Genomic DNA, 13,343 nt, shown 5'->3' with positions numbered 1-13,343 from the left:
TCCCCTGAATTCTGAAGATTCCTTTTGGACAGCAGAGTTTTCTTAGACTCCCATCGATATACTATGACCCATGGGGAAATAGTTACCCTTTTTGTATCTCAGTTGACCTGTATAAAATAAAAATTATGGTACTCAAGATTATTACAAAGAGTATTTTGAAAACAAAAATGTTCTAAATGCAAAATGTTATTCACACTTCTTCAAAGATCCCACACGTGTCCAGTGGTCCCAACAATTAACAGCCAATCTTTCTGAATGTCACTATTATGTGCTTAGCATTGCAAAGGGGGTTATGGGAAATTACGAAAGGGTGGCATGTGCCTGTGCTCCCGGTGGCTTGGGGGGTTGAGGCAAGAGGATCACAAGTTCATAGTCAGCCTCAGCAACCTAGCTAAACCTTGTCCCTAAATAAAATATATTTTAAAAGGGCTGGGGATATGTCTCAATGGTTGAGCACCCCTGGGCTCAAACCCTGATACCAAAAAAAAAAAAAAATTGCAAAACTAAAAGATGTGGTTTATAGACTAGACCTCAAGGAGCTTACAGACTGTGAACACTAATCCTGATTGACCTAATCCTAAAGAACATACAAGCCATGAGTTCAGAGGAAAGATCTACTGGAGTTAGAGGAGCAGAGAGCTTTACGTTGACTGGGCTGAGCTTGATTAGGCCACAGGGAAGTGTCGCAGGTTTCCAACTTTGGAAAAAACCTGAAACAAAGCTACCCAAAGGAAAATGGTACATTGGGTTTAGGAGGCATCAAGGAAAATGGAAGATTGGACCAGAGAGTGTTAAGGAATGAGAGAGAACAAGTTGGGGTATGGAGGGACAAAGAAGCTGCAGGAGGAGGGTTCCAAGAGTCAGGCAGCTGAGTCCCCAAAGAAAGGACACACCAAAATAAGTTGCTTCTTGCACCAACTATCCAGATGTCTGCACCCAAATACTCAACTGTCCAATTAACAAATTTGGTAACCTGCTGATGATGTAGTTGTGAGGAGAAAATTAAAATCTATTTCCAAATGTCTTGGAAACTACAATGAGGGAAATAGATGTGGCTCATCATTTTAATGCATTTTTGTTAAATAATGATAACCCAGAGATAGAAGTAATCTTTCCCTCTTGAGTTTCTGAGGGCACTAATTGTGGAAAATTATTCAGGAAAATGCATTTTTCATTCTAACTTACTATTTATAGATATACTGAATAAATAAAACATTTGGGAAAGCAAATAGTAGGGTTGCCTGCTTAGAAATTTTATGAATTTTGCTAAAAGATGGATCAATCAAATTGTAGGGTCAGCCAACTTCCCATTATCTTGAATTTTTTGGAGTTCGGCTTCTGGGGGTTTTTGTTGTTGTTGTTTTTAATCTTTCCCCTAGTCTTTGAATGGCCGGCGCCAGGCCCATGCCAACCCCACTCATTAATTTGGTGCCATCAGTTTTAATGAAGCAGAAGGTTTGGCTAAGAATGGGGACCGCGAGACAGATAGATGACTGGACAATAATAGTGAAAAATGCATATTTATGGGCTTCTGCAAGCACAGATTATTGATTTAGTGTAGCTTAATGGATTCTATATTTTTTTCAAAATTTTTCCCTAGTCATCTTATAGAATTATTTTTCAATTCTTATGTGAGCTTCAAAAGCTTTTTCCCCATGGTTCATAATGCCTGTTAAATTGCTGCAGGATTATATGATTTTAATGTACTATTTGTTTGTTTATTTTTTGACAAGTGTCAGTTAAGATTTTTTAAAGTCTATGCTGCAAGTAAAGCCAGTGGGCATGAAGTGAACCCTCAGTAAAACCTGGGCAGTTGTCAACAAGCATGTGTGGAAAGGTACTTTTGGTGCTATCACGGTATCCATCTCTGATCAGTGGGGACTTCTAAATGATAAGCTTATTTCTTGGTGTAGCCATTTCTCTAATAAACCTCAATTTAGTATATTCTCTAGGTCTGATACCATTCAATGTCAGCCTACTATTTTCACCTCATTTTAGAATAAGCTAGCTTCAAGCAATTCTGCCCTAGGCCAGAGACATATGGACAGAGAAAACCCAGGAGCATAGCCACTCTCCCATGTAGACCATTGGAGGGAGTCATCTATGAGTATAGCAAAAAACAATTTGGGAATATCTCTTTGGGGTCAGAGATCCTCAGCCCACTGATGGATATAATCAGACAGCAGATTCCTGGCCAAACTAATAAAAACCTTCAGGTTTAAGGCTGAAAATAACTTTGTCATAGGAATGCCTAAGTGTTTTTCAAACTTGACAGGTGTAATTGAAATGGATGCTGTAATAATATGGGAAAGTCTCTGGATGTTGGGTTAACAGCGCTATTTCATCTGTTTGGTCCCATTAGAGTTTCCATCAGGACTTCCCTGAAGAAGCAGAAATACTCTCTCTGGCAGTGTCGAGCTGGGATGTACTATGTATCCAGGACTAGGAAAGCATGGCTGTATGGAATATTGCTTTGGCAAACTGTAGCCCACAGGCCTCTTAAAGTTGCTCACCAAGTGCTTTCCTTGGTTCCAAAGTCTCATTTTTGAATGAACAGCCATTTCAGAGCCTTAGGAACCAGGCCTGCTTATGTTGAAAGGGGGAAATCTTATTCCTTCTAGGACTGGAACATTCCAGGAGTGATTTTTTCAAGTCTCAACATTATGCTCTTACAACATCGTTGAAACCAAGTCAAGGTGAAGTGAAGACATTTAAATGGAAATATTTATTTTCTTAAAATAGAGCTTAGTTTTCCCTCTCCAACTTTGAGAAGGAATCTGGGGAGGAAAAGAGACAGGATAACAGGGGAAGTTTGACATTCATTACAAATCCCGGGGAGTCTGTGCAAAGCATCCTTGGTCCAGTTCTGGTTCAGGAAACCTCACATCCTTTTTTCCACTCAGATAGTTCTCTGCCCTCACAGTGTTTCTTCCAGCCTTGCCTAAGGAGGAGGGGAAGCAGGAACAACAGAAAGAAATGTGACCATCCAAATATTCTTATACTAAAAGTCCATAGAGAAACTTGGATTCCCCAAGTGGGTAGCCTGATGAGCAAGGTTCACTGGAAACATTACCTCAGTGATGACAGCAAACCCTACCTGAGCAAATGGCTCATGCTTAACCCCAGGGAGTTATCATGTAAAAGACATGCAAGAGCCATTCTCTCATTGATGCTCATATTCAATTCCTGTAAAATGTTACTTTAGCCCTCCAAAATCTTATCCGAATCTAGAGAAAAATCAAGTTTCCTCTCCTTGGCTGTGTTGACTGGGCAAGCCTTTTCCTGGTTCACATTAGAAGTTATCCCCATTATTTGGGACATCTTCATGTAAAAATGCAAGCTTCCCTGGCTCAGTGGATCTCTCCTTCTTGCACTCGTCCCTGCTACTGTGTTCCCTGAACACCCACCCACACACTGATGGAGAAGAGTCACTTAACAGTGTCGGACCAAGCTGCAGAGGCCGGTTTGCAAAGCCCACCACAGTTGTGATGAACAGACATACTCTAGGTTTTGCCCAGGGAAGCTCAAGTCTCCTAGGGAAAGGCTCTTACCAATAGTCCATCCCTTGAGTCTCTTTAGCAATTTTCTTGGCACAGATAATTGCATCTGTGAGATCATCAGTGATTAAGGCTGCAAAAAGAGGAGATATAAGGGTCAGCTGAGACATTTTTTGGAGGGGGACTTTACATCAGTTTTTCTTCACGTTCCTCATTGTTTTTGGAACCAGAGAGTTGGAAGAGCTATGGCTTCACCTACAGAGCCATGTTAATGTTCTGCTTCTTCACTGATGAAATACACAACCCCCCACCTCCAACGTAAGATCATACCCATTTTGGGTTGCATAAAATTTCAGAAGGATTTTGGGGAAATGCTTTAGAGACGACAAAAGAAGAGAATTTTTTGTTGTTGTTGTTGTTGTTGTTTTTGCATCTTAATGAAACACACAGGTAAGAGGGGACAGTATCACATTTTCTCTATTCAAGTTAGTCTGACATGTAAGAACTCTTTATAGTTAAAAACTAAACTTTTATCTATTGCCATTTAGATTTTTTTTTCAAGGTGTCTTCCACATGCAGGAAACTTGAAGTTTTAAACCAAATGCACCAATCTTTATTGTTTTATCCATTGCTTCCAACAAAACAAATCTTCGACAGACATGTATGCATTGAATTCAGTATTCATTCCTCCTTGCCTAAGAGGTCTCAAAATCCTCAACACAAATATGAGAGAGAAAGTCAAATAAATGTAAAAAGTTCCACATTACATCTGTTGGAAGCTGGATTCTCCAGGGGCAGAGGCTGGGATGGGATGGCGGTGCAAAATATTTATTAGATATTCACACCTGTGAAAAAAAAAATAAAGAGGAAGCAGGACCAGGCAGGGGGATATGTCCACTTGTGATAGGAAATCAATGAAGCTAAAGGCAACCCAGTCAGGAGTCCTGGTGTGAGTATCGCCCATCTGAGTTGCTCATGTGGGACCCAAAAGGCTGTGTCTCGATCCCTCTGCCTCCCTCAGTCCCAGTGTGTGCTCCCCACCTTAGTTGAGGGAGCCCTCTGCAGCTAAAGCAGACCCCAAAGAAGATAGTAGGTGGACTGTCTGCTCATCACACAAATGCAGCTGGGGCAATGTGTCTTTCCTTAGAGTGGGACCATCGTTAGGACCCCCATGACTGCCGATCAAGAACAGAAAAATCCAAAATCCAACTCAATAACATTTTTATTTATCAATTAAGCCAAGTTTTTTTTTTAAAGAGAACTAGATAATGATTAATGTTGCCAAGGGCGCAATGAGAAAGGCACTCCAGAGTACTTGCTGGTGAAAAGATGATGGGTCCAGCTCTTCAGAAAAAGCAATGGAGCAGCTGACAGTAAAGAGCCTCAAAGAGGTTCCTATCCTTTCACTACTTATGTCTTCTTTTGAATCAATCCTAAGAAAATGGGGACTCTAGACTAAGATTTGTTTCTAAAGTGGTTTGCTTGTCATTTTATTTATACAAGTTCGGATGGAAAAATCTAATTACCTCATACTAAGGTTGTTGATTAATAAAAATTACTTCATATAATGAAATAAGGAATGATCAAAATCAGGTTTTCACAGGAGGGTTCCTAATATAGGGAAAATGTTCCCAAGGTAACATTAAATTGCCAATATTGTAATAATATTTGTTGAGGGTTACACTACCTAATATGTTAGCCACAACCACATCTGACTGTTTTAATTTACCTTATTTCCATTAACAGATAAATGGATAAAGAAAATGGGGTGTATACTGGAATCCTATGCAGCCATGAAAAGAAGGAAATCCTGACATCTATGACAACACGAATGTTGAACCTGGAGGACATTACACTAAGTGAAAGAAGTGAGACACAGAAAGAAAAAATACTGGTGACCTCACTTGTAAGTGTAATCCAAAAAGTTGAATTTATAGATGCAAAGAATAGAACAGAGGTTGCCAGGGGCTGGGATTGGGGAAAATGCATTGTTGGTTCAAAGTTACCAACTGTAAATTATAAGGTGAATCAGCTCTGGAAATCTAATGTGCAGCGGTGAGGACTGTGGTTAATAATACTGCATGTACTGTATATTTGAAGTGGCGAGTAGATCTTAAATTTTATCTCACACACACACACACACACACACACACACACACACACGGTAACTATGGGAGGCGATGCATATGTTAATTAACTTGATTTTAGTAACCATTTTACAATATGCACATACACCAAACTATCACACTGTATACATTAAATATATAGAAATATATAATGTCAATTATTCCTCAATAAATCTGGAAGTAAATTTTAAAATAATACATAATAAATTTAATTAACCTTAAATACAATTAATTGTATTTAAGGTTAATTATTTATTTAAAAATGCCATTTCCTCAGTTGCTGTGGCTACACGTTTCATTTGCTTTATAGCCCCTCATAGCTAGTGATTCTCATGTTGGATAGTGCAGATGGAGAATACTGCCATCATTACAGAAAGTGCTAGTGGAAAGCACTGGTTTAGGAAAAAAAAAAGATATCATAAATTTACAGTATTTTAAGGATTAGCTCTTGTGAGATCATTAATGCTCTTAAATTTTTGCTGTGTATTTTCTAAAAGATTTCTACAATAGAAATACATTATTCTTATTATCCTCCCAAAAGAAAAAACCTCAAAGAAAAATAATATCAGCCTAAAATTTTGCATTTCAGTAGAGCACTGCAATACCAAATTATTCTGTGAACTTAGTTAAAAGTGGAATTTTTCCTTGGGCATACTGGATTAGTTAAGCAAGGGTTTCTGCATATAGGATACTATAAGTTAAGGAAGTTGATAATAATATAAACATTTTTATGTACCTATAAGCAGATTCAAATTTGTTTGGCAAGGGATACAATTCAGATTACTTAGAAATACTGTATTTTTCATGCATTAGCACCTGATCGGTGCTGAGATACTGTAGCTTGTGTTTAGAAATGGTTGGGCATAAATCCTAGGAAAAGGAGGATCAGTGAGATCTCAAGGAGTGGAAAGGACACGGATTAGAGTCAGTGAAGCAGCAGCAGATTGTATTCTGTTATTCCAGGACTGGAGCACATCCCATGCACTTATACAGGGTTTGGACTTGGGGCAAGGCAGTTTGCTTGGCTGGAGACGCCCTGTAAGGATTCAGGGGAGGCTGCAGGGATGCAGACCCAGGAGGAGAACACCACAGTGTGAAGGTTTTTTTTTTCAGTGTCCAACTTTGTTATAGCATTTCATTATGCAAATGATATCGTTTAAAAATGCTACTCAGGTTTGCCTGAATTTTCTTAGGAAAGTGAATTAAGAAGATGGAAACCAGGAAATGAACATAACACAGTGCTGAGATGTTAAAACACAATGAAATCGCCACAGAGGGGCAGCAGAGGGGCAGAAATGAGCTCAGACAGCAGGTTTTTATAAGGATTCATGCCAGTAATTGTTTCTGCTCAATTTACTTTAAATAGACAATTCTGCCTAGTCAAAGTTGAATAAAGAAAGGTTTATGCTGGAAAGCTAAGTAGTATTAGAGAGAATGGTTTATTCTCCCACATCTAACAACAGAAAACAGCAACAATCTATTCAAAAAGAACTACTTTTTTTTTTTCCAGTTAACTTAGTTCTATTTCAAAATCTGTCTCTCCCCAGCATCCTCTTACCTCCCAACCAAAATATAGTTACCCTTCCCATGATTTATAGCTCTTTCTCCTCTCAAAAGTCACAAAGGCCAACTCTTACACCACACTGATAAGAAATAAGATTAAGGTAAGTGTATTAGATTACATAGATGAGTCAGTAATCTCCCTCTTTTTTCTAAATATCTCTTATTTTAACAAGGCCTGTGGCTGTTTGAAGAAAATAGAGATTGCCACTAGGCCAGGAATTTTGTAAACTATGTGTACATATATTTATGTGTGTTTACATATGCATGTGTACGTGTTTAATTTATACATATGAATATTGGCTTAGTCTGTCTTCTATGATTATAACCAAACACCTGAGACCAAATAATTTATAAAAGAATAGAAGTTTATTTGTCTCATGGTTCTGGAGGCTGGGAAATCCAAGAAAAAGGTGCTGGTATCTGCGCAGCATCATGTGAGGGCCTTCCTACTGAAGTATAACAAGGAGGAGGGCATTACATGGTGAGACAGAGCCAGCATGTCAGCTAGGATCCCTTTTCCTCTTCTTATGAAGATGCTAATGCTACCCTGGATACCCATCCTCATGACCTCATCTCCCAATACCACTCATCTCCAAATACCACTCATCTCCAAATACCACTCATCTCCAAATACCACTCATATATGAATTACATGAACCTTTGGGAAACACATTCAAATCATAGCAAACATAGCTTTTAAATATCTGGCTAAGTAGTTTGAAGAAGGTAGATAGGAATTTTAGGAACACAATTTGGAGTGGGAAGATATACAATTTCAGAAATGGGCATGAGGTGCTTATATACTATCCATACATTGATACTGCCATTTCTTATAAACTTATCCTAATGCTAACTTGTTTTCAGGTTTCCATGACCAATGTACCTACTTCTGTAATACATGGGATGAAATGACATTTTCATAACTAAAGTGTCTCTGACCTGAGGCTAAAAGAGATGTGTCTCTGAGAGGTGATTAGGATAAAAAAAAATCCAATTTATTTATTTTTTCTGTTTTAGAACTGTCCCTAAAAATTTCATATTGTTTATGACAAGAAAACAGATACGAATGTTCTTTCCCTTCAAACCATCAGACACTTTAATTTCCTAGAACCAAAGACCATCTTGCAGATGTTAGGTAATAAAGAAGATCATCTAGCAAAGATCATCTTGCAGATAAACATTTTCTCCAAGCTTCCTTCATTTGGAATTACACTGAACCAATGATAAATTAGTAAACTGCATGTAAAGTCAATCATGTCCATGATGGAGTAACTAATTTTCCTCCCCTCTGAACACAGCTAGAAAATTGGAGAAAAATCTATGAAAAGAATATTTTCAGATATTGAACAACTGACAGTGCAGAGTCATGAGAGAGAGAAAACAAATGAGGTGACTCTTGGGTTAGCCAGGACTTGCTGCTCAGAGGAGACCCAGGAGGTAGAACCAGGCAGGGGAGGGCATACTAGGTGGAAACAGAGGTCAGAGGCCATGGCAGATGGGATTTGTGGAGAAGAAGATCTTTACAAAGCTACTCAGAAGAAGAGCATGGGAAACCTGATAGATACCACTGAGCCTTTGGCTGAAGGCTCACTGGGGTATGTGAAGGTAGGGTTCCACGAGCCTAGGCAGAGCCCAAGGACAGGAGGTGGACAATTACAGAGCTCTCACACAGGGCTGGGGGACGTTTGATTTCTGAGGAGCTAGAGGGAGGAGACTTTCCTAAACCCTTAGAGCATGCAAAAAAGACACACAAGAAGAGCCATGTTTTGGGTAGTAGGACCTAACTATCCATACTGTGAAGACTACTCTAGGATTTCTTTAGTGAAGTTTAAGGGCTTATCAAAATAAAATTCAGCTGGGCTGTCTCAAAACAAAACAAAAAAGGCTGGGGATGTGGCTCAGTGGTTAAGCATCCCTGGGTCAATCCCCAGTACCAAAAAACCAAAACAGATTCCCCATCGTTAACCAGGCAAGCCAAGAACAATGGACATCTTTAACAACTTGAGAGGAAAATAAAGCCTATCAGCATAGAATTTATACATATTAAAAAAAGACCCTCAAAAATGAAAGTGAAATAGAGACATTTTTAGGAGGCAAAAGCTGAAAGAGAACTTACCGGTAACGACAATCAAATAGCTAAAGGAAATTCTTTAGGCTGAATGAAAATAAAATCACTGAACTACCTGTCCAAATGAATCCACCCCCACAGGAATTAGCAGAGTTGGAGATGATAAATATGTGACAAATAAAATGAAATCACACTTGTCTAGTCACCATTTTTAATTTGCAAGTGCCTGCTGGCAATTTCTATGTTAATGAGATTGACCCAACAGAGAGGGGATGAAAAGTCACCCAGTAGGAAGACACCTTTTGTTCAGCAGATTGGAAACTGGAGATCCCAGCATTTGCAGACGCTTAATAAAGTTCCCATGTATAAAAAGGAGCAAATTTGTTTTGACCAAATCCAAAAGGAAAAACTGAGATTTAAAGGAAGAAAGGGACGAGGAGATAGATTTTGGCTCCCAAAACGAGTGTTCTAATTAAGGGTTGATCAAAACTCTTATGATCTGCCTCAGGAGGTCATGACTATTCTGCATTAATGTAGGAGTAGGAACAATTTCCTAGATAAATTAATGTATTGTTTAGTCATCCATACACTCAAACACATGAACTAATGATCTTATATGTGGCAAGGAGAAATTAAAATACAATTCATTTCCCGGTCCCAAAGAATTCGCCATAAAATATTTTATGACTCTCTAACTTTACCCTTGTTCCTCATTCTTTATTCACATCAATATTTATTGAGCACCTATAATGGCCAACCACCATCGTAGGCCGTGAGGATGTATCAGTGAATAAAATAGACACAACTCCTTGTCCCCATGGGCTCCCATTGTAGTGAGAGAGGAAACAAGAACATCATCGTCTGAACTCTTTCTGGCTCTTGAGTGGCTCTTATATTTGTCCCTTCTTCTCCATGCTCCCAGCCATAACCATCTTTCAATTGCAGTGCCATTTCGCTGGCTGCTTCTTTAATCTATCTTACGCCCTTGTAGGCAGATGAATCTCTCTCGTAGGCAGGGCTTCCTTGTCTAATCTCTCTCTGCTTCCTATTGCAGGAAGAAGTCAGTACAAGCTCCTCAGCCTGGCTTTCAGTGCCCTACAGGATCAGGTAGCATTTCCAACCACGCTTCCTGGAGTCCTCTTCTCCATTCCCTTTATTCCAGTTGAGGAGAATGTCGCACGACTCCAGACCGTACCCCAGCCCTTCCCACATGTTGCTCTTATCATTTGGTTTTTCCCTTTGCCGAGAAGGACTCTTTTCTAACTCTGAACACCCAATTCTTGTCTTTCTTCCAGTTCCAGGTCAAATAACATTTTGTCTCCACAAGCTTCCATGATTTTCTCAATGTCACTTTCCCGTGAAGCCTACAGCCATCAATCCATACCTGTTTACAGTTATTTCTTTAACCCCGTGTAAGCACAGATTCTCTTTTCTCATTGCCTAAAGCCTTTGTAAAACAGGATTGTGCCCAAAGCATCTTAATATCTTCAACGCTGTACGCACAAGTGTCTTGACGGACTGAAGCAGAAGAGTCAGAAGTGAATTCTGGTTTAAGTTCCATTGTTTAAGACATGTTGAGAGCATTCATTTGTTTCATTCCACACAAAGAAGCTCAAACTACCTTCTTGGGGAGAATTGTTCATGAAAGGAGCTGGCAAAGACCTTTCTCTTTCTTACCCAAAATATAGGATGTCTTTATATAGGAAATGGCAGAACTCTAGTTTATCCATTCCCTAGATTTTGTGTAGGGCTTATTAAAAAGTATCTTAGAAAGAATAAGTCATCTTAGGACCAGTAGGTCACAGGGTCTTAAGTGACACCTTGAGGGACTAGTGAATAATTTACCAGCCTTGGTAAATTATTGGCAAATCTGAACTCCAGATTTTTTAGTTAAAGTGGAAAATGAGTGGCTGTTCTACCATCATCTTTCCTGCCTTTGTCTAGGAGGATATTTTTGGAAAACCAAAACTGTACCTGAGCAGGCAACATGACAGTGGTTCTTCTCCTGCAGCTTTGCATCTCTGCACCACGTGAAACTATTTATCTGAAAAATGCCATAGTCGATGCTGCCATCATCCAGGCCAGTCTGAGCTGTGGTGTTGTAGCGGCTCTCATAGTATGCCATGCAGATCCCTGTGGAGAAAAATGTCCAGACAGGCCAGTCGGGGAAATGCAACGGCATCTAATCACCTCCTCCTAGTAGACCTTGGGGGAGGGGGCAGGGAAGGTGGTATATTTGTGGGGTACATGAATGGCACAGGGGGTGCAGGGATGCTGCGTTTGAAGCTGCACACCCAGTCAGTGGCTGAGCCCAACCTATCCCCAAACCCAGGTCCTCCTCACCCCATGCCAGTAGGGGAAAATACATTATTTTCCCCTTCCCTTGCTGACATTATAAATACAGGCCTCCAGGAACAGGGAGGGGAGGAGGGAGAGGAGGCCGGGAGGGAGAGCAAGCAAAGAATCTGTGATGACCTAGCAGTCACCTCCAGGAGGGGCAGAGCATGAAAACCCTGGGTGTAAACAGAAGGGAGTGAGAATGGCACCTGCAACATCTCAGAAGAGGGGTCAAGGATAGAAAGAGAATAAGGATGAAGAAATCTCACAGTTTCCCAGGCTAAAGCCCTGGTAATTGTCCAGGCCGGCCCTTGCAAATACTTTTGCCAGTTTGCAGCGAGTGTAGATTTTGGAGTCTGTGACTATGACCAGACAGCCAATCAGGGACAAGATGCCAGCAGCCTTCATCCCCAAGGCTGATGGAGGCAGAACCTGTCAAAGATCAGGAAACCAGTCAGACAATTTGGATTGATTCTAAGATCCCCTCTGTCGCCAAGAGGAACTTTCAAAATCTAGTAGCCACACAGCCACGAACAGCTCTACCTAGGCACCTCCTTTCACTTTTAGTCATTCAGAACTTCCATCCAGGGGAAAGAAAGAAAATTCAGGGAAGGAATAGGATTGCCGGGTCTTGTGCTTTCCTGCGCAGTTACTTTCGGGTCAATGCTGTGTTCCTAGTATCTGACAAGCAAAGAAATGAGCCCTCCTTCATTGACATTGGGTGGAAATCACAGGGGTCATTTCTAGCATCCCCATTTTCTATGAACAGGAAAAATATAGAATACAAAGTGTGAAGCTTTCCCTTTATTTGCAGAAACAGATGCCCCATTGCAGCCAGAGATGAAATAGACATGGGCCTGTGTGGACAACCTTTAGATTTATCATTTGGGGTTTACTGAAGGAAGAAGATCAAGTACCTTATCTTTATTCCATTCTCTTTGCTAGATGCCTTTCCAAATGTGGAAGCGCTGCTTCAAAAATGCCAGTCTTTTGCCCTCTATTGCAAATACAATGTTTCTTTTTTTGGTTGGTGATGGGGCATTCCTTCACTACTGCCCCAGTGGGCCTGCAAAAAATTCTGGTGTCTGCTGGGTGAAGTGTATTCCCAGAGGCTTGGGAAGTGGAGGCAGGAGGATCTAGAGTTCAAAGCCAGCCTCAGCAATTTAGCCAGGCGCTAAGCAACTCAGTGAGACTCTGTCTCTAATAAAATACAAAATAGGGCTAGGGATGTGGCTCAGTGGTCGAGTGCCCCTGAGTTCAATCACTGGTATTCAAAAACAGAAACAAAAACAAAAAAATTCTGGTGTCTGGTGAACAAGTGGGGAGAGATGACAATAGGTCATGAGAGAAAGGTGTTGGTTGGGTGGGAGGGTCCATAAAGAGACCCTTTATTTAAGATGGGAGTAGAACCAAGAGCTCCATCTGTTGCTGGCTACCAGTTTTCAACAAGATCTTCCTCCCTTGAAATAACATGTCTTCCCCAATATAACAACCTTGCTGCAAACGATAGGGAAGTGAAATGTCTGCTAACTGCTCAGGACACTACCTTGATATTCATGCAGCTTTTCATCTAGAAATATTTTCTGCACTTGGCTAGAAACTTCTCCAGTTATTAGTTTCCATCACTGGGACTAGTCTCCCCAGTTGAGCAGCTAAGCTATAAACAAGAATGAGTATTTTAAGCAAGACCAAACCAGGCAAATATAATATGCGCTTTAAAGTCGTTGAGCAATAAGGTGACATATACTGTGA

At 40.3% G+C, this 13,343-nt stretch overlaps 1 protein-coding gene across 1 annotated transcript; it reads right to left on the bottom strand.

Annotated features, from left to right (window-relative positions):
* Positions 1 to 2,871: 2,871 nt before the first annotated feature.
* Positions 2,872 to 11,999, bottom strand: LOC308652086 (lysozyme-like protein 1; the record flags this gene model as incomplete). Its single annotated transcript, XM_081299783.1, has 4 exons — positions 2,872 to 2,941; positions 3,552 to 3,630; positions 11,229 to 11,387; positions 11,861 to 11,999. The coding sequence occupies 4 exons, from the start codon at positions 11,997 to 11,999 to the stop codon at positions 2,872 to 2,874; spliced, it is 447 nt and encodes a 148-aa protein (XP_081155909.1).
* Between the last annotated feature and the right edge of the window lie 1,344 nt (positions 12,000 to 13,343).

Source organism: Spermophilus citellus (assembly GCF_964194105.1).
Source record: "Spermophilus citellus genome assembly, chromosome: 6".
NCBI lineage: Eukaryota > Metazoa > Chordata > Mammalia > Rodentia > Sciuridae > Spermophilus > Spermophilus citellus.
This window is presented reverse-complemented; position numbering and strand designations above follow the sequence as displayed.